Raw genomic sequence first — 21,428 nt, 5'->3', positions numbered from 1 at the left:
CTTAACATTCCTATTCCTGCCACATTCAAACTTCCAATTTCTTCTTCTGCGTTACCTTTACTGTCTGTCTGTCAGTTCCATAAATCATTGCTGGTCTTAACACTTTAACAAAGAGTTAATTCTATGTTCATAAAACGAAATGGCTTAAGTGATTCAATGTCTTTAGTAAACTATGTAATTCATTATTTTATTAGTAATCTGTTCTAATTATACATTTTGGTGTAATACATCATTTTATTTATATTGCTATTCTTAATTAAATACATATATACTGTATGACTTACTATATATAGAGAGAGAGAGTGAGAGAGAAAGGGTGTACGGAGTTTTTTTTTCTACAAGTAGGTTCTCTAATTAAATTGACAGGTATTTGGCCAATTAAAAGCAGAAACTTAGACTCGGCTCTGCTTAATGACACGTGCTCATCCAATCGATATCCTTTGTGTTTAGTCTTCATCAGGCACCGCCTCTCCAAAGATTCTCCAATGACGCGTGGCTAATTTTTGATTGGCAGGCACTCTATCCAATAATTTATCTGTGTATCAACAGCCGCAACCTTTATCCTACAAATGACAAGGGAGATAACCAATCATCTATTCTCATAGGTGGGCTGAATGAAGACAATATTGTACGGTATCGGCTCGCATTCCGTCCAGTTCGATCGGCAACGGGAGCGGAGAGAGGAACGCTAAGAGCCTGAAGGCAGCAGCCCCACCACCGCCGGCCCAGGTTACCATCCAGCACCGGGAAAACATACTAGAGAGCCACCGCCGGCAAAAGTCTAAGTTAAAAGCCAGAAACCACCATGAGCAGCGAGGCCGAAACACAACAGCAGGAACAGCAGCAGCCCGCCGCCGCGGAGAGCCCATCCAGCCCGGCAGCCGCAGCTACCGCGGGGGATAAGAAGGTCATCGGTAAGAAGCGGGCGGTTAGCGTGTACTTTTTCAGTACCATTTTTGAGCGGGGTCACCGTCGTTTATTTAAACAGAAAACTGTTTGTAGCTCGGCGTTTGGTTTCTCTTTGTGTGTTTGTGTGCGCGCGTGAGGGGGAGGGAGGGAAACTGGGCTTCCAAGCCGTGTACGTTAGTGGGCCCTTGGACGTCGCCACAAACCAAGTCAAGTTACAAAGTATGGCCCCTCGGCCTGCACGTTACTCCTCGATGCACCCCTTCGCCGTTTGGCGGGATTGGAGCGGTGATGAAATCGACAAGCGTACCCCCTCATGTGTGATAGAAAACCAGTGAAGCTGTTGCACGGATTGGACGGACCAAGATGAGTGAAGAAGCGCGGGGTTGGTGGTGGGGGATGGGACAGCGTGGGTCCCGGATTGAGGTCTCACTGGTCATGTAATCGTCTTGATCTTGGCCTTGATCTTGATGATCCCTTTTTATGCATATCTTTTTCATTAATATTTTGATTGATTTTTTTTAAAAAAAATCTTTTTGTATCGTCGCATCTTGCTAGGATTTTTTTTTTTTTTTAATTTGAGTCGTGCGATTTGAGCGACGATCTGTTTCATCTTGGGTAAACCGGGAATAGACAGTCTCTTTGTTAGCGGGGCTGTATAGTGTAATTCGTATTATGGGGGCGGTAGCGAAAGGCAACATATAGCGTGGGTTTTGAGGCAAGTTGCTTTTCTGCGAGCCTGGGAAGCAAACGTCAAAAGGCCTCTTGCTGAAGGGGGCCGGTTAAAAAAAAAATCCAAAATGTCTGCCGTAGTGCTCGGTGGAAACTAGCAGTTAGACTCTTCGGGAGGTTTGCTTATCTGTTCGTTTCCATGTATTGTGTTCTCGAAAGTGCGCGATAGGAAGGAACACGGATTGAGTTTGATAGGATTGAAGGGTGGTGTACGTTTTGGGTTTGAGTAGTCGGTTTCAGTTTAGCGCTTCTGCGTTTTTTTTGGCTTGCCCACGGCCACATGGTTGGGGGCGACTACTGTCGTTTAATCGGCGGTTTAATGTATTCGGAGGAGTGGTGTGACGTAGAAAGGGCACGTTAAGCTGCTCGTTATGTTAAAAACTAGATTTTTGCCAAGTTCACCACCACCCACGTGGTGATCGCGGCACTTCCTCCTTTCGTCTTTCTGAGAAAGTTGGGCCCTCGCACAACTTGCCGCGTGTGTTGATTTGTCCGGCCATCGTGCCTTATTTAGAGAAGGGATCAACTGCCAGGAACAGCGCAGTTGGTCGGCGCATTGTGGACGGGCCTAGTCTGTTTCGTGCATTTCCTTCAGATAACGGATAATAGGTTTAATTGACGATGGTGTCTGTTGAACTTGGGTGGTTTTCGGCACGACCCCTCGTTAGCTTGCCAGACTTTGAATCATACCTATAAAAAGCCTGGTACGTAAATATAGCCGCCCAGGGTACAGTTTCAAAGTTCGTACAGCGTCTGCGTTTTGGGAGGTTGACAAACACGTGCTAATGCGTTATGGTAATCGCTATGATCCATGGTGATCTGAGCAGCCCAGTGCCCATCAAAATGTAATCCTGTTAAAATCCACGACCCGGAGACTCGAATTCTTAACCCCTGGAGAAGTTCGACTGATCTAAGACTAACGCTGCAATTAGAGCAAGAAATTGGTGCCCTTTGAGTGATCCCCACCTGTTTTAGGTATATTGGGTGGTGTTTAGTATAAACAGTGGCTCAACATTAAGGCACGTTTAACCCACTCGCGCCCCAAGCCCGATCCCCCCGTGTGATATGTGAATAAAAAAAAATCGCCGTGAAAAACGGGTATTGATAAACTTGAACAAATTAGTCCTTTATCTTTAAATGTTAGGTTAAAGTAAACGGTTTCCCATCAGCTGGATGTAGTGTGTTTTTTTTTTTAAATGCCAATTCCAGACATTTTTGTACGTTCCAGTTTTAGGGTCAATATGTATCCAAAGCCTATCTGCCAGGTAGGAGCTATTTTCATGGTCTCTACTCATCACTTGGCACACTCATTTGTAAAATGGGCCATGTTAGTGTTGCCAGTTTGCTTTGCCAGTATTCATTTGTTATACAGCAGTACGGGTTGGAGAGGCTCCTGCCTCTTCCATATGGTATATTGGTATTGGTTGGTGCTTAGGCACACAAATATGTTAGACTTCCATGGCATTTGTGGTGTTTTTTTTTTTTTTGCTTTTTTTTTCCACCTTTGACATTCTCCTGACAAACTGTTCTTGAAGTGTAAAAATTTACTGCTTTAAACTAATAGAAGGGGGTTAAGAAAGCTATGAAACATGCTCAAAGGGTGTGACAGACTTGTTCGTGAGTGATACGATGCAAGTAGTGTGTCTGTGGAAGTGTGGGTTTCCCATACTCTTAAGGATGTTTATTTTTCCAAGAGCTACCACTACACAAGAGTATTCTCTTTTTACATTGCTCATCTGTTAGTCTCTTTGCAAAGTGTTGCATTCATAATCCAACAGCATACATGAAAGTATTCTTGTAAGGGAAGTATTTGTAGCACAGGCATCCAGTAAGTAAACTTTTTTCTGCAGTCATCCTTTCTGTGCATATTGTTCTTGTGATGCATTATTCAGAGTTTATATTTTACTTTATGCCCACCTGTGTTAGATAAACCGCAATTGATAGTAAATGAATTTTAGGCCTTAGAAATCAACAGTCTAGAAGAGAACAAATGCCTTTTGGACAGGATGCCTGTCCTGTCAAGGGAGTGTCCATACCAAGTGTCCAGCTTATACTGAGCAGATGGATGTTTTTTAGGAAAAAAATCTTTTTAACTATAGAAATTTTAACAATCTGCTGGAATCCCAGCCGGTTAAAATCTGAAATATACACAACTATTTCAAAGACCAAACACATTGATTTTGAAATTTGACAAAACATGTTAGTCTTTTTGCAGTGATTTTTAATTTATTTTTTTCCCCCTTCTAGCAACAAAAGTCCTGGGAACAGTGAAATGGTTTAATGTGAGGAACGGCTATGGATTCATCAACAGGTTTGTGCTGTTTTTGCTTTTTAAAACTTCTTTATATCATGCACTCTGTTTGTTGGATCAGATCAATTAGTTATCTACACAATGGCTAATGCATTGCATTTTACAGACTACTTATCCCTATAGTCCCCCTCTGTTAGACTTTTTTTCATGTTAAAGCCTTTAATAAAACCTGAGGAGTGAGGTTCTGTATTTTTCTTTACCGATGGTTTGTCCTTGAATACTTGTGTATAGGGCATTTCTGTTGACTGTGTCATGCAGCAGTTGTACACTTTTTTTGAAATTGAAATTTGCTTTTATTTAAAGCCAGTTATGTAGGCAGACAAACTTTTTTTTTTTTTTCCCCTCCTCTCGGAAAAATGTTTTTTCTTTTGAATCTTTTAAACTGAAATTAAACAACCATATACAATCAGATAACACGTTGTCACTGTGAGTAGTGCTGTTGCCTCATGTCTCCAGAGTCCCAAGTTCAGATTTCAACCTGGGCACTCCCTGTGGAATTTGTTACTGCATGTGGACTTGGAACAACTTTAATATGCTAATCGGTTAAACAGATGCAACTTAAGTGATAAACAAGTCAAGTAGCATTATAATTGAGATAAGGCCAGTTGATGGTGCAGTAAAACAAACTTTGGTCAACTATTTGTGAAGACAATGAATTTTATTGAGCTAGGCTAACTGATCTTGGGCATTCTTTTTAATATCACAACTACCAGATAGTCAGGAAAGCTAGAAACCTTGCATTACTTGAAACCAGTGGTGTAAAGTAACGAATTACATTTACACTTTTTACTGTAATTGTTTAGATTATGCAGGGGAGATTAACCATTTTAAAGTATTTTAAATGCAAATAATTAACTATTTTAGGAAGTGTCATTCAGCAACAATTACTGTTTTCAAGGCAGGTCGTTGCAAAATTGACTGCTTATGTTCAAAATCCAAAGTTCTCAAAACGGCCAATTAAAGTAAAACAATAAGCAAGCATTTTTGCAGTTGTAGGTTGCGATCTTGGTGCCCAAAGTGTTTCTTGGTAAAAGACGCTGTGGCCATAAAGTTCTCTCCAGCTTTGCAAGTTGGTACATCTCAGTGTATCGCAGTATAACATCTCGGCATATTGGCCAGGTGTTCCAAGTATATGCTCTAATATCCCCTACCTTAAATCTAGTGCACAGTGACTGTTTTCTGCATGTGGAGGTACCTGTGCAATAAGGAAAGTTGCACAAATTTTTCTGTTTCTTGAAGCAGTGGCAGCACTGTTTTTAGGTAGAAACAGTAATTCAGTGGTCAAACTTTAGTACCATTCAGTCTCGCAGGTTTAAAACCAAGCAGCTTTATTATGCAGTGTACACTACTTCTATCTATATGGGATCCATTAGTCAAATTTAACGTATTGGAGTTGGTCGATTTTGTTTTATAAAAAATAGTATTTTTACACTGGAGTATCAAAACCAACCGCTACTAATAGCCAAATATCATTGCCCAGTCATCTGTAAAGATAAGCCCCAAAAACCAGCAGCACCAGTCTTAAATAATGTGTGAGGTGCAATGTGCATACATCTTATTGTACATCGGTAATAGCATTATATTTAGCGTTTACATAACTGTAAAAAATATGGGTGCTTACAAAGATTTTTGCATCAGCTTTTGAGCATTCTATTTGCCTGACTACAGATTCTCACCACAGAGAATAGTGATGGCAAATTCATACTGCCTGCCTGTCATGCTCGTGTGGCAACTCAAAATTGGTCACCCACAGGCAGCGGTTGCATCCTTTTATAAACTATTTTGTTGATTACATCTATAACCGGCAGCTGACACAATGTTGTTGTTTTTATCTGAGCACATGTTAAGTGACAAAAGGCACAGTACCTATTTTACCATTAAATTCTATACTTTAGATTAGTAGTCATCAGTGACCCATATTGTCTGAGAAAATTCAGCTCTATTCGCCTATACACAGTAACATGTAAAAGTTTGGCCACCTTTGCTTAAAATGTCTTGCTCTGAATAGTTAAGTGAGCAAAAGATGAATTGTTAAATGGCAAAGTTGAAGATGACTCTTTTCAGCATTTTGTGGAAGATTAGTGTGTGTTTTTTGTTTTTTACAGTGAAAAAGGTAAGGAGTGCCATGTAAAAGTTTGGGCACCCCCAAGATTTCTGTAGTCTCAACTTTTTCCCAAGGTCTCCGACCTTAATTAGCTTGTAAGGACTGTGGCTTATTCACAATCCTCATTAGGAAGCCCCAGGTGATGCAAATTGCAAAGCTTGTATACATTCTGACTCCTCCAACATATTTACTATTTTTGGTTAATGATTTTGTAAACTAACCAGGTTTTATTTGAATTTTTTTTTTCTTTGTATTCCTAGCATATTCCTGTGTATTGATAAATTCTACTTTTTCACTTCTTCCTAAAACCCAGCCTTTCCAGAATCAATAGTGTCTCCGTGTGCTGGAGTAACAGCCTGGCAATGCAGCAGTAATATCAAGTGCCACATCAGGATACAGAGCAATTAAACAAGAACAGGGGGATGTCTTTAATAGCTAATAGTAATGCTTGCTCAAAAAAAAAAAGCTGGCCATCTCATAGTGCTAAAATGTAAATAGATGATCTAGGTAGAACTGCCAAGGTTGAAATGGTTCTAGATGAATAGGTTGGATGCCCGTGCATTGCTTTTAGCTTGCATCATTCAAGTTGAAGGTGTTGCAGATTGAAAGATATCAATATCTTGGCAACCATTTCTGAACGTGTCTAACTGAAGAGGTGTCTCGAATATCCCATCTTCCAAGTAATAAAGTATTTTGCAATATTCTGTTCATGTTTCTAGTTTATTTGCGCTAGATTTAACTTTGGTAGTAAGGTGTTTGACACTGGTCATATTCCACATTTCCTCACAGATGGCATATTCATTAGTTGTCTCACAGATGGCCATAATTGCTTTAAAGAATATCTTGTCAGTTTCTCTTAATACAGTAATGTTACAGTTGTATTCCTTTTATCCACAGTACTGTATACATGGCTTGAAGCATTTCTGGTTATGACATCAGTCCTTTAAGGGGCCCATTTACTTTACCAGTCACTAATTTTAAAGTTATCTATCCGTGTGCGCAGAGGCAAACCACAATACACATTTCTAAGCATTTCCACTTTTGCAATATGCATTTTCCCAAGAAAAGGTAGTCGTACAACTTTATTACTGTAATGTTAGCCTGTTGCTGTAATAGCTCTTGATAGATTGTATGTTGTATATAAATTGTTCGTTGTCCTGTACCTGTTGTGCAAATATTTAACTAGTATTCATGTGTTTGGAAAGCTTACAATATAGACTATACAGAACCTTTTAAAGTCCGTAAAATCTCAGGAAATGTTAAACTATTTAAACAGGACTCATTACCAGCTGTGTACAGTGCACATTTTTCTCTTGATGTTATCCTGATATTTTTTCCCCTTTCTTACAGGAATGACACAAAGGAAGATGTCTTTGTACACCAGGTAAGTGCTGTATAGATTTTATAGGGTGTTTTGGTGTTAATATGTATAAGGGAAGTTCTTGCTTGAATGTATTATCATAGAGCAAAATGCTACCATTCCATGGCACCATTACCAAATGTAACTTGCACTGTTTACCTCGCTTCATTTGTGTTTTATGTGTGTTCCATCCTGTGTAGGCAGTGGTGTTTAATGTAAACTAATATATTGTAAAGGTATTTTTCCCAGCCTTAATGTAGACTTGTTTAGATGCACTTTTTTCTTTTTTAATTCAAGGGGTGTGTTTGGAACAATGATCTAAAGCAAAGATAAAACTTGTTTAAGGCTGTTTACAACAAACTGTTGACTTGCCTCTCACTACTTTTGTTTAGACCGCCATTAAAAAAAACAACCCAAGAAAATATCTGCGCAGTGTTGGAGATGGTGAAACAGTGGAGTTTGATGTAGTAGAAGGAGAGAAGGCAAGTTCTGCTAGTACCTAATACTATTCATATCTACAGTTCTCATTTTGAAATGAGCTTAAGCTCTGACATTTTCTATGGTGTATTGTGTAAGATTAATTTTGACTGCACTTTTTTTTTTTTTTTCCCACCCCCATAGTATTGAAAATTAGAATGTGTAAGGTTTATTCAAGTCAGCAAATGTTAGTTTGTGTTAATATTCCAACTTGCTGTAACTTTGCATATTTGGGCAGTGTAATATTTGATCCTTCTGCAACTTTTTATTTTTTGGTTTAGCACAACTTTTTCACCTGGATGCGTTGATTTTTAAAGCTCTTATCGTTTGGTTTGTATAGACTGAGGTGCTCAAACTAGCATCCCCTTGTGACTTTTTTTATGTTGTGGAAACTTTAGGTCAGTGGTGTTTGAAAAAATAAATGTACCTACTACTGTTTTTTGTACCCCTTAGATCTTGACGTTCAACTACAAAGCTGTCTTAATTTTTTTAAGGTAGTCCTTAAGTTGCATGAGTTTTTCAGCATTTTCTGAAGGTGAATGAATGAGACGTGATCAGGGCGATGGTGGTTCTTTCATTTCAGATATCGTTGTTAATGTAGTCAAATGAACATAACAGTACTTAATTGTAAAGTGGTACATTTTAAATACATGTATCTGTGTTTAACTTTGGAAAGTGGTGTGTCGTCCCCCAACAAACACAACCCTTCTAGGTGATCTACTTAATTTCAATCTCATTCTAAGCAAGTTGTACTTGTTTGCTTTTTAATGTTAAACAGGGTGCGGAAGCAGCTAATGTCACTGGTCCTGGTGGAACCCCAGTCCAGGGAAGCAAATACGCAGCAGACCGTAACCGCTACAGACGCTACCCACGTCGCCGAGGTCCTCCAAGAAACTATCAGCAGAATTACCAGAGTGATGGTGACGAAGGGGGTGAGAAGAGAGAAGGTATGGAGAATGTACCTGATGGGGAAATCCAGACCCAGCAGCGCCGACCTCCTTTTCCAAGACGTCGCTATCCACCTTACTATGTCCGCAGACGCTATGGGCGCCGACCACCATACACAAATGCTCCACCTCGTGGAGAGAGCACAGAGGTAGTACTACTATATTTAACTTTTTATTTGTGTTGCTCTTTAGACAGTGTTAAACATTTTTTTGCAATCGTAAATGGCTTCATATACGTGTGGTGTGGTGTTTAACACCCCCACCCAAATTGTGCAGTTTAGCTTGATATCCTTTTTGTTAACTTTGATTTTTCCATGGTGGGTAATAAAGGCGAGATGTTGACATATCTCTTGTATATAAATTTTTTTTTATTTTATTATTACTCTCTACTGACAGATCTCTTGTATATAAATTTTTTTTATTTATTATTACTCTCTACTGTGGTTACTGCACCTTGTGCATGAACTGTGACCTTGAATGGGCTTGACATATTTAAACACACCATTGGACCTTGAAATACTACTTTTTGTTTTTAGGGAGTTGAAGGGGATATAAACCAAGGTGCTGTAGACCCGAGTGCTAAACCAATGAGACAGAACTACTACAGAGGCTACAGACCAAGATTCCTGCCAAGGTTTGTTTTTTTTGTCTTCCTTTCCTCACAGCATTTAAATCTGTTTAAATGAGTGCACTAGATGTTCTTATCCTCTTTTAATAAAACCCCTGTGTGCTTCCTGGTGTCCGTGTATGTGTCTTCTGGTGAAATGCGCGGAGCATGGTGCGCTGCGCATGGCACCGTGGACGCACAGACACTGGAAGCTGGGCACACAGTGAATGGCACGGCCGCGCATGATAAGCAAATAAATCACATCATTGCTGGGGAGAGTGCTGATAAGGTATTCACGGCTGTGCACATAAAATCCGTTGCTGGGGAGATGCCACACATACTGCCCCGTGCATGTTTACGATCTACTAACATGCCACCCAAAAAGACACGTCATGTAGGACAAAAGAGAGACACTCAAATCGCATACAAGTAACATCTCCTGGAAGAACGGACAGCTCAGCAAGTAAACCTCAACAAAAACGCTGAAAGACAGAGAAATACGAGAAAATAGATCGATTGAAGAAGAAAATGATCAGAATATTTCCCATATTGATTTGGCTCCATTCTCTACTAATTTAACCTTTACTTTAAGAAAGCGACAATTTCCAGTTACACTAGCCTTTGCCATAACCATTAATAAAGCTCAAGTGCAAACCTTAGAAAAAGTTGGCATTTACTTGCAAGAACCAGTATTCAGCCACGGTCAATTTATATGTTGCATTATCAAGAGTTAGAAGTTTTACAGATGTTGTTGTCAATGTTGTAGATGGTTCTGAACAAGGCAAACTGTTGCCAAACTCTGAGTATTTACAAAAAATGTCTATAATGAAATTTTTAATAGAAAAATTTCATGAGGTGTAAAACTTTTTCCTAAATATATCTTCAGATATTGTGTATTACAGATTGTTACAATGTTGTACACATTCAAAGGCAATATTAATTACTTACTGTATTGTCAAGTTTTTTTTTTATATTTTACAAAATATTTTAACAAAAAAAAAATTAAGACAACAAACAGAATGAGGTCAGGCTCCCTTGCCATTTAATATAGACTGTTCCTAATGTTTATGCAGTACTGTTCCAGCTCCCATTATTGTAACTGGCTTAATGTATAATGACACAAAGCAATAGAATGAGGGTTGGTGGTCCTCGTGAAATAGGATTAGGAAATGCCATGCTCCTGATCCAATACTTAGTAATTTAAAGGTTTCTCCAGTTATAATGGTGGTCTGTTGTGGTAAGGTCAAATACTGCCGTAACATGATGTTGGACAAACGGTAGTTTCCAACTTGCAAATTCCAACTTGGAGCTGCGAGTTGGACAATTTGGCAATTTTTATACTTTTATCATCTCTAATTTGAAGTTACTACCTGGTCAGGCAGAAATGCAGTTTTTATTGTCAAATTACATTTAAAGCATATTTAGTGTATTTAGTTTCATTTTTAGAAGTGTGAAGGGAAACCTTACACGGAGTTCTGAAAACCTGATAACTGCACCATAAGCCTGCCTTTAGAGCATTGCTCTGTGTCCATTTCATCTTTAAATTTTATTTATCAGTTCAGAAATCTATAAACAGGATGTGTGTGCTGTCACAGACTTCTACACTATAGGCAGAAGATCAAGGACAAGTAGTAAATTCCACCTATAATTGGTTTTAACCCTAAATATTTTGGTTGCAAGTAGGACTAATGCACTACAGGTTATGTTCAGAGCTGTATATTCAAGAGATCGCTGAATGGGCAGCAGTTCTATAATCTTAAATTGCTTTGTTTGGAAAAATTTTCACTGCTGACTTGCTTCCTTTGTATATAGAATCTATTGTGGTCAACAGTTGGTTTTGGTTCGTCTTTTTTTTTTTTTTTTTTTAAATAAGACTAGACAAAGCATTGCTAATTTTTAAAAACTTAGTGGAATGAGTTTGCTTTGTTTGTGCAAAATAGTCTCCCAAGATTACTGAACCCCTGAAAATGTACAAGTGCTGAATACCCTGGGGACTAAAGACGACATGTAATGTACATAACCAGACATTTGAAATACAAAAATGTCAAATGGATCACAAGAGAAATACTTGTTTGTATAAACTGTCTTGGTTCGCTACTAACTAACATGTCCTGTAATCTCATCTAAGATACTGAGTTGTCAAGGTTCAATAACAGGGCTCTGTAGTTTGCTCCAGATTCCCATGACTGTTTATGTAATCTGCTTCCTAGTTTCTTGAATGAACTTCCCCTTTAATTTCCACTCATGCAATTGAAGTGTAACAGTTTTGCCTTACTTTTGAGCACCCATCTGCCTTATACTATTAGATAGGAACAGGACCTCTAGGCCAGGGATGTACTAGATTGCTCTCCTCTGCTTAGTTTCCAGATCTGGTATTTTTGTTTGGTGGGTGACCAAAAGTGTACATTTATCGAGTGACATATTGTGAAAGTTAAATTACTAATCCAGGGTTGGCCAACTAAATCTCCCCCAACAAACTTGGTTTTGTGATACCAATAGTTAGACATTTTAAGGAAGGATTCTGTTATTCCACTTTGGGATGCCCCACATTTATTGTACAATTCCAAATAAGTATTCAAAGCATCTTTTACAGGTTTAATGTCTGTAGCATTAGTTTTAGCTATAATTGATTGTGGTGATGATAAAAAAGGGGAATAGATGGTAAGATACTCATTTATATTTTCTCTGTGCTTGATTGTGTACCTAGCACTACATTCCATCAAATGAATACCAGCATAGGCTCAGATGGCAAATCTTTTAAACGTTCGCACTTTCTCTCGTAACTGAGATTAAGGTCTCTTGAGAACCTTTCAATGGGCATTGTAACGTGACTTTCTGTGTAAGCCATAGTTGTTGGTCCAGAGTTAAATTCTTTCATTTGCTTGTTTTGAACTAAAAATTGGAAAGACGCTCTGTGCAGATGGTCAGGAGTATTGTGTTTGAATTCTACGTTATGTTGCTTGCTGTTCCACTGCACTTTTTAGAGAGCTGTGGTGCTTTTGCTTTGTTTTAATGTACTCTTACCACTCCTAGGGGCCCTCCACGTCCTAGACCACCAAGGGATGATGCCAACGAGGAAGACAAAGAGAACCAGGGAGATGGAGCTCAGAATGATCAGCCCCGTCAACGCAGGTATCGCCGTAACTTCAACTACCGTCGTAGACGCCCACAGAACCCTAAACCTCAAGATGGCAAAGAGAACAAGGCAGCCGAACCACCAGCTGAGAAAACGTCCGCTCCCGAGGCCGAGCAGGGCGGGGCTGAGTAAATACCGGCTTACCACCTCTACCATCGTCCGGGTATGACCTTTTTAGTAATGTTGCATGCATTTAAGATGTCTTATTTTATTTAATTGTGGCCAAAATCCTTTATCCTGTAGTTCTTTTCTGTTTAGTTTTGTGCTTCCCTTGGGTTTTGGGAGACATTTGTTTTATCACATCTGGGCAGTTCATCCAGTCATTCACTGTTCTCTTGCTTCACCTGCCCAAATCCTCCTTGCCTGCTGCACATCAACATTGCAACTTCTTCAAATTTTAAAGTGGCTTTGTAGTCCTGGGTAATTTTTATACTGATAAAATTCATGCTTGTCCAATTTTTTCAGGAACTTTGCCTAAAGGAGTATTTCACATTCGGTTTACTTAGAATAAAAGTTCACTTCACTTCTCCTGTAGGTGAACTCTGGGAGTATAAGGAACGGATGGGTTTTAATTGTAATCAAAACCTCCATCTTGAAATAGGCAGCATTCCTGCTGATGCTTTGTTTTTCAACAATGCTAGCTATAGTAACAGTCACATTACTGGTATTTTTATAAGACTGTGCCACCCAGTATTTTTACAGAAATCGGTGGTGCATATTGTACTGCTCAGGTTACAGTGTTTTATTGAATACACACTGCATTTCTGAAAGGAGTAAAGCAACACCACATCCAGTTATTTGTAGGTGGCTGTGTCAAGAATAACAAAGTGGAAATTGAGTATTGATTGCACCCTCACTTTCTCTCATTAATTCACTTCCTAGCTAATGTTACATTCGGTTTCCTCTTTAAATGCAGCACTCAATTGAAAAGCCATTTAATATATGTAGAAAGTACTTTTTTTATTTGGTGCATGATTTTATTAAAACCCTTGAGGTCAAGCATTCAAATTTTAATACCTGTCTCATCCAGGAGTTGAACACCTCCATTCTCTTACGCTTCAGATTGTTTCCCATACCTTCAAGAACTTTTAATTTTTCCACCAATTTTACATGTAAAGTATTCTGTCTCTGTCCCATAATTCTCCCATTTATCCTTCTTGAGGAGGCTTTAAACTTGCATTACTTGACACTACCGGTGCTTAATGCGAGTTTTGATTCTTCCATTGTGGGTTGCTATATTTGCGGCCACAAATATATGCTAAATACCTTTTTAAACTGCCACAATCTACATGTGTTTATGATCTTTATGGTGGGCAATTCCATGTAACAGTTGCTTACTTAAACTCGAGTGCATATGTTTAGTGTTGCTGGTTTCTCACAGATCTGATGATTTGTTTTAGTTTCCTACCTGGGCATCAAAGTGTGTAAAGATTTTATTTTTTTCAGCACATGTGTAAGTTTCTTCTTGCAACACAAAAATGTGTGTGGAAGGTTAATGTACAACTTTCAGAACTTGCCTGAAATCGCCAAAATGTACTGACTCCACATTCAAAGCTGGGATAAGCCAACCGATCAGAAATGGTGGTTCAGGAAATGAAGAAATAGTGGAGTCTGTTACATAATTTACATTTATCCATTTTTTATTTATTTTTTAAATTTCCTAAATACTGCTGAAACACTGATCGGCCTTGTCTGTTTATCCTTTTAGTACATTAAAAAGTGAGGAATGACCCAACGTCAACCAATATTGTAATTCAGTTTGATTTGTGCAACTTCCTTTTCCTAAATTGAGACACTCTTTTGAATGTGGTGACCTTCACTGAATTAGAAAAACTGCAAACAGTAAATGGATGTATTGAACCTGATCTGTGCTTTTTAATATTTTGCAATAGAAGTGAATGGGTGCTGTCATATTTTCACTTGTTTTTGTTAGGTGTGTGTGAGAGAGATATAGGACATGAAGCACTTAATTTATTGAGCTACTTAACTCATTCTCATGTACAGTAGATTTGTGCAAGATGTTGCCAAAAGGGAACATTCTACAATGTACCGATTTTATAGTGTATGGTGGTGAGAATGGGTGTACCCTGATATATCACCACAGAGTACAATGCAGGCGCCACCCATAATAGGCTGGACTGATCTTGTAATAGAACTGTACAAAAAAGGGCACAGCAATAGGAGATTGTGCCCTTTTAATGTGGGTTGTGACATACAACTCTGATCACCAGTGCAATTCTGTACTGTGGTGAGCTGGGGTGGGAACATTGCTTTAAGAGTGTCCCACCAAATCGGGATGCTGATTTAAGGCGGCAAACTTTTGAACTTGCCAGAGGTAGTCATGGAGAAGAGAATGAAGACAAAGCTGACATCCATTGAGAATAGCACTGCACATGCTCACACACCAGCTTTGAGGATTTAAAGACTGAGGTTTTGGGAGCAACATTCAACAGAGGTGTGTCAAACGTTACTAGGGCTCCATTCTGCCTACATAATGTCTTAACATTCCATTGTGACTGCTCTGCTCTTTAGCCAAGTCAGAAGTCTGTAGTAATTCTGGTGTGTATTTATGTAACCTCTGCAAAAAGTTGCATTTCACTCTTGGGACAAAGTGCCATCCATCCTTGAACAGGATTCTAATCTGTGTTGGGACTCGCATGGACACCCCCACCAGGTCACTTCCACATAGAATATACTTTCTAAGTAATGCTGTTAGAAACCACAGTACTGATGTGCCTTTTTTGTTTTCTTTATTACAGTTTAGTCAACATGAAGAAACATCAAAATGAAATGAAGATATGAGCAATAAGAAACAGTTTTGACTTGACGATCGAAAGCTTGCTACATGCAGTTGACCAGATACCAGTGAATGCCTGCAGAATCTATGCAGCCCAGTTTTTTCATTACTTTTGTCTGACAACTAAAACACACTTTTTTTGGAAATGGCTAAATTTTTTGTAAATTGGTTTTAAGTTTTTACACCAAATGGTTTTTAAAGTAATTTGATATCTGGTCAATTTGACATTTTTAAATATTAATTTTATTTGTACAACCTGAATTTTGAAAACACAAGCAAGCGCTAATTAAAGTCAAGAAAAGTGTTCTATTTCTTGTGTTGCGTGTCTTTTTAATTTTTGGCCTGTGTCCTTTGTTTTCTGTCCTCAAAGTGATACTGACCAGGGAAGAATTCATGTAGAGATGAATGAGTGTATATACATTCTCTCCATTCTTATAACTGTGCAGTGGCTGACACTCCCGTCTATTGAATGGTAATCAGCGTGGTTTGACTTGGGCATGAAAGTCTCGCTTATCCACCTTTTTTTAAAGGGGAGGTCTGAATAAATTACATTTGCAGTATGGTAGTCTACACTTCGAGCCATCCCGATTGCCATATGGATATCAAGAAAGTGCTACCCTCCCCAATACATGCCAAGTGAAAGATTTCAAATGTTTTATTGAAACTGATATGATGGGCACACAGGTGCCGGTGGTATCAAGTTAGCTGGTCACATGTTAGGTCTCTTGGCAAGTCTTAAAAGTTTGACTGCTGGTTAAGGAGAAAGTTGATTAGGGTTGTGAGTCTTAGAGTTGAGTTCATTCAGATTAAAGGTAAAGAATTCTGTTCCGTTAGCAGCAGTAATTAGTTACTGAAGAAAATGTATGTCCTTTGTGCCTACAGGATTGAGTTACCAACCATGCATAGAGAGAGGCCTTGAGTTTAAGATGGTTTACTGCAGGGGTGTTGATCTCTGCTCCTGGAGGGCCACAGTGGCTGCAGGTTTTCATTGTAACAATCTTAGTGACCAGTACTAATTAACTTGATTTGGCCAAACAATGAGATACAAAACACGCCTGCTCACTTCTGCCCATCAGACAATCTGAATATAAAGAAAGGTGAAGGTCTAAGAGGTGGGTGTCTCAGGTCACCGAAACATTTTTGATGGTGTTCTTGGAAGAAAACCGTTTTGGAAATGTCTGCTGTGGCAGAATGACGGCAGCAACAAGCCATGGAATTCAGTAACTATTTTAATTTAACAGCAAGAATCTTCTCATTAAGAAACTGGTTGGAGTGAAATTTAGTAGGAGTTTGAAGCTGTCATCTGTCAACTTGTTTCATGTGTCATTTCTATTTGGCTGTCATTTAATGAAAAATCAATTCAGAGGATTGAATCCTTAAAAACAAGGGCTATTAAAAATAAAGTGAAAAGTTAATTGGCAGTGAAACTGGCACTGATTAGGAAAAGGGTTAGAATGAAAACCTGCTGCCCTCCAGGGCTGGAGTTTGACACTCCTGGTTTACTGTGAACAGTTATTTTAAATCTCTTGCTTGTAGCAAATACTGCAAGCGAGTCACTTAAGGGTTACTGTGTTGGCTGTCATTTATTTGTACAGTACTGTATCTTTGAAACGGGCAGCTGTAATAGATTAATTTCTTAGTAGTTATAGCTCCACTCGTTTTAGCCATGCTTGCTAAATGATGTGAGGTGAATGTCTTGTTAGCATGGCAATCAACAGGCACCAGCTGCTGATCAGAAGAATGAGATACAAAGGGTAACCAGTCGGTTAGTGTGTGGAGTGTTTTAAGTGTTTATTTGAAGAGTTTGCTTGTCACAAAAGAGAAAAAAAACAAAAGGTCACATCAGCCAGTACAGAGTGTCATGAACAGCACTGTTCGAATGCTGCATGATTCTGTGTGGCTGTTGTGGTATGTGAATTGGAGGAATTAGGCCCCAGTACAGCTGCTGTTTGGTACAAGGACAAAGTACCGGTGCCCAGCGAGCTGTGGCGACCATTTTGGGGCAGCTTAGTTCTATGTATGGGCTCATTAAGGAAGAAACCAATTACCGTGGCATCCTGGGAGCTGCAGATAGCCACAGTTTGGATCCACTTGAGGACTGGGGGCACGATGGGCTGTAACCTCAAGGTTTCACATCATCCTGACAAGAACTTGGGTGAGTGAGCAAAGAATGTTGGACAAAACTGTTCTAAGATATGATGTTTGGGTTTTTAAAGTACTTAATTATTAACAGTGTGACACTGGTGGTATTTTTATGGGATTTATTTGATTACACTATTTAATGCACTTATTTTTTCCTCTTGGGTTTTAGTAAACTGCCATAATTCTGATTTTAAATTCCCTCCTGTCTGCCTCACTCACCCTGGTCTGTCATCCATTATCACTACCAATGTCCCCAGATACAAGGAAGTTTATCTTCAACATTGGGTCTGGGCCATCACAGGATATCTTGCATTGAACTTCGTCTAAATGTCTGATACAATGGCAGTTGAATACACCATGATGTGATGTTCCTGCCTTGTGCCTGATAATTGCTTGGATAGGCTTCAGCTGCCTGACCAATGACCCTCCCTGGGATAAACAGGTTATGAATGAATTATGAGCTGCCTATATTTGCCTTTCTTATGAATTAAGTGGAAGAAACTGTCTGTCTTGGGGATTGTAATGTGTACTTTGACTTTTTGGTGCACGTCTTACACTTTACAGAGCTGCAATGCTGAAAGGAAGAGGATTTGTTGCAGGACGTACTGTTGTTGATTCAAATTTATTTGGAGTAGAAATTTGTTTCAATAGTAAAGTGGCAAAGCCGCTTCAATTTTGAAGCTTGGTCATCACTGGAAATATGACCTAGCTTTATGGAGTCATTACAGTAAGATGGGTTAAAATCTGAGTATTGTAATCAACTTTGACCTCAACATTAACTCTTGCAGTACATCAATTGCAATATTTCATTTTGCATGCAATAATAAAATTCATTGCATTTTTCATTTCAACAGATGACATCTGTCTATTGTATAATTTAGCACTAAGGTCTGTGTCTCCTGTCCCTGTCCTGACCTGAGTGGTCAGTTTGACTTTAGTGATGTGACAAAAGGAGAGACACATGAGGAAGAGCAAAGGCACATAAAGCACACAGTCCCTTTTAACAACTGCAAGTATAAAACCAGGTGGAAGGTGCCTTGAAAATATTGGGAGTCCAAGAAGCAGGGTTGACAGGAGTGCCGGTAAAGAGGCGTTCACACGCACAAATACAGAGAAAAGGTACTGAAAGTACACATTGGGCAAGAGTTATCAAATATATTGAATGATCTGTCTTTGGCATATATTGTGCCTAGGAATAGTAAAATGTATTGATCACATGTGATGTGCTGTCTGTCGATGTCAAATGCAATACAATACTGTATGTCGGTTATACCATTTGGTGTGGGGTTCAAAAAGTGTTAATGTTTGTGGTATACTCTGTTGGAATGATGTAATGTATTAAAATGTGTGTGCTGTACCTTCTGTCAGAATGACAAATGCCGTGCACACTGTATATTGTATCCTATTTTGTATGGGATTCATAAAAGCAGTGTTAATGTTTGTTGTGCGGCATCTGTTGGAATATAGTATAGCACCCAGACAGACACTCGTCCTTTTAGTTAAAGAGGATTATTGTCCTATATGTACAGGGTGTATTGAAATTCTTACCTGCATGTGCTAATCCCCAACTATTCTCCAGTGCTGTGACCATCATCTGTCTGTCTTTCCTGAAAAATCACTGAACAGTTTGCAACCCCACCATTAGGAGAGGTTCAAAAACAGGGGCCTTCAATTTGAAGAGTTTTCACTTTCCACATCCCCAGCCAGTACTGAACACCCTATGCTGCTGAAGCTGAAAGAAATATTAAAACAAGGTGACCGATTTTCAGGATTATTGTAAGGTGCTGCCTTGGACAACGAAAAACCTCAGAGCTGACCTCCCATCATAAAGCTACGAGGCAGCGTGGCGTCCGTTCCACTGCTCAACAACCGTTTTGTCTGAAGGGTTGTGACAGCTGTTCTCAGCATAGTTTTTTTAATGCTGAACCCAAATATTAAGTTTGTTTCCTATTGGGCTTAGTTTTCTTATGACACTACCTTCATATTTTCATCATTTACTGTCATCACTTGAGAAAGCTGTCCTTCTCCAGGTTGCAAACAAATTTGTTGTAAGAAGCTTCTTCGTGAATACATTCAGTATCAGCAATGTCCATGGATCATCTGTGGAGATGCAAAGGCCATTGCACTTTTGCTCATTTACACCAAATCTTGTAGGGTTTTTTTTTTTGGGTGGGATTAAGGTCTACTGGGATTGGAAAGAGTGTCTCAAAGCACTCCACATTTGCTTCAGGATAGAAAAATGTGTGGTAAACCATCCACATATTGCTTCCTGTCCTGTTCTGCAGTTAAAGTTATAATAAAGCAATGGATGAAATACAAGTGGGATTCAGGTAGTTAGGCAAATAAATCAAGTAATGCCAGGATTAAGGAAGTTATGTTTGTAGGTCCACAGATCAGCAAAGTGTTAGAAGATGTGAGACTTAACGAAAAGTTGAATGAACCTGAGAAAGGTGCATGGCAGAGTTTCACATGTGTCTAACATTTTTAGGAAATGAACTGCTTTAAACTATACTGAAACAACGAGTGACCTTCTCAAACAATGGGGTGCAATAGGGCATTGAAGATTCATTTCACTGGAATACGTCCACACGTCTATGTTAGCGTTTGAAAACCTGTTTTTGCGTTTCGACCTCATTACCCTGGTGTGTTCAACCCCTGAAAATGTGTCTACTTCTGAAAACATGTTGTAATGTGGATGGGTGAAAATTCCTTTCCTCCAAAACACAGACTGTAATTGTGCTCTGATTGGTTTGTGCTTCTAATGGGGCTGTTCCCTGATTGGATCCTGCTCATTACAGCATATCATTCCCTGATTGGTCATAGAAGTACCCCCCACATTCCAACATATCGGACACGGATGAGGAGTTGCTTTCCGTGTTGCTGCTTGTTTCGCTTACCTGTCTGCAACTAAATTGCGTTTTGTATGCTTTTGGCATGTGTATGCACGTGTATGCAACATTCAAAGGCTAGCAGTTACTACACATATGCAGTATTTTCAAATTTAGGGTGACCATTACCTTAGCTGATAGAGAAGTTCTAAGAACATGTGGATTCAGCACACACAATAAGATAAAATTCAGGTTTCAATGGAGCGAAACGGTTATTTCTTGTTGACGAGCATGAAAAGCTGCCCTCCACTCTGTCCAACATAACTTTAGTCCCTCCATTTCCCAACCCCATCAGAAGAATCAACTGCCTGCACATTTGAACTGGTACCCTCCACCTTTTGCTGTAGTCCTATGAGGTCTTGCTTGTGAATTGCTGGAGTTTTTCTTGGCAGCACAGAAACAGGAGTAACGAGTGCATCAGGTAGAAAGGTTTTATGTTTTCTATTAAATAGAATGACATTCTGCATTTTGATCCATTTTTGTTTATCATGGTAATGTGTTGCGTGTTTGCTGGACATGCAAATAAGAATTTCCTTGTACTCTGTACGTGTAATGATACTATGCTTAGCACATGGCACTGCTTCCTTCTTTCCTTTTGCTATTTCAGAGCGTGCAGATGAAGGCCTCGGTGCATTCTGCAGACTTGCGTGATCCTAACATGATTTGCTGACTGTCCCCTGCTTTGTACCGACTTCACTGGTGTCCTCCATTACTCTTCACAGCCCTGCAGTTGTTCATACGGCTGTCACTGTGAAAAATGACACTGCAAACAGCCTGACTGGTGTGGATTGCCTGAAGCCGACTGCAGGCATCTAAAGTTACGCAGTCAAGTTATTAATAACCAGGATGACAGATACAGCAAACGAGGCCCTCATTTCAATGTTTTTTTTTGATTAAAAAAATCTTACAAAGGCATATTGGGACAGGCCCATTGTGCTGAGGCAGACCCCGAATGGGTGGTGTCGCTCATTAAACAGGCTGAATGGCTTCTTGTCAGTTAGGCTTGAATGTGTTGTACCTC

At 39.3% G+C, this 21,428-nt stretch overlaps 1 protein-coding gene across 1 annotated transcript; it reads left to right on the top strand.

Moving 5' to 3' along the window:
• Positions 1–676: 676 nt before the first annotated feature.
• On the top strand, positions 677–15,683 carry ybx1 (Y box binding protein 1). The gene is made up of 8 exons (XM_039755671.1): positions 677–914; positions 3,886–3,949; positions 7,404–7,437; positions 7,806–7,895; positions 8,669–8,986; positions 9,374–9,471; positions 12,478–12,743; positions 15,340–15,683. Exons 1-7 carry the CDS (start codon positions 806–808, stop codon positions 12,710–12,712), a joined length of 948 nt encoding a protein of 315 aa, XP_039611605.1. The 5' UTR covers positions 677–805; the 3' UTR covers positions 12,713–12,743; positions 15,340–15,683.
• Positions 15,684–21,428: the final 5,745 nt, after the last annotated feature.

This window comes from Polypterus senegalus, chromosome 6, assembly GCF_016835505.1.
Source record: "Polypterus senegalus isolate Bchr_013 chromosome 6, ASM1683550v1, whole genome shotgun sequence".
Lineage (NCBI taxonomy): Eukaryota > Metazoa > Chordata > Cladistia > Polypteriformes > Polypteridae > Polypterus > Polypterus senegalus.
Note: the sequence above shows the minus strand (reverse complement) of the source record. Positions and strands in the feature narration are given on the sequence as shown.

Bases quoted from the DNA above. Each gene is read 5' to 3' on its own strand.
- ybx1 (XM_039755671.1), top strand. From the start codon at position 806: ATGAGCAGCGAGGCCGAAACACAACAGCAGGAACAGCAGCAGCCCGCC. The intron at 7,896-8,668 runs GCAAGTTCTGCT...AATGTTAAACAG, and splicing joins ATGTAGTAGAAGGAGAGAAG to GGTGCGGAAGCAGCTAATGT. The intron at 9,472-12,477 runs GTTTGTTTTTTT...TACCACTCCTAG, and splicing joins AGACCAAGATTCCTGCCAAG to GGGCCCTCCACGTCCTAGAC.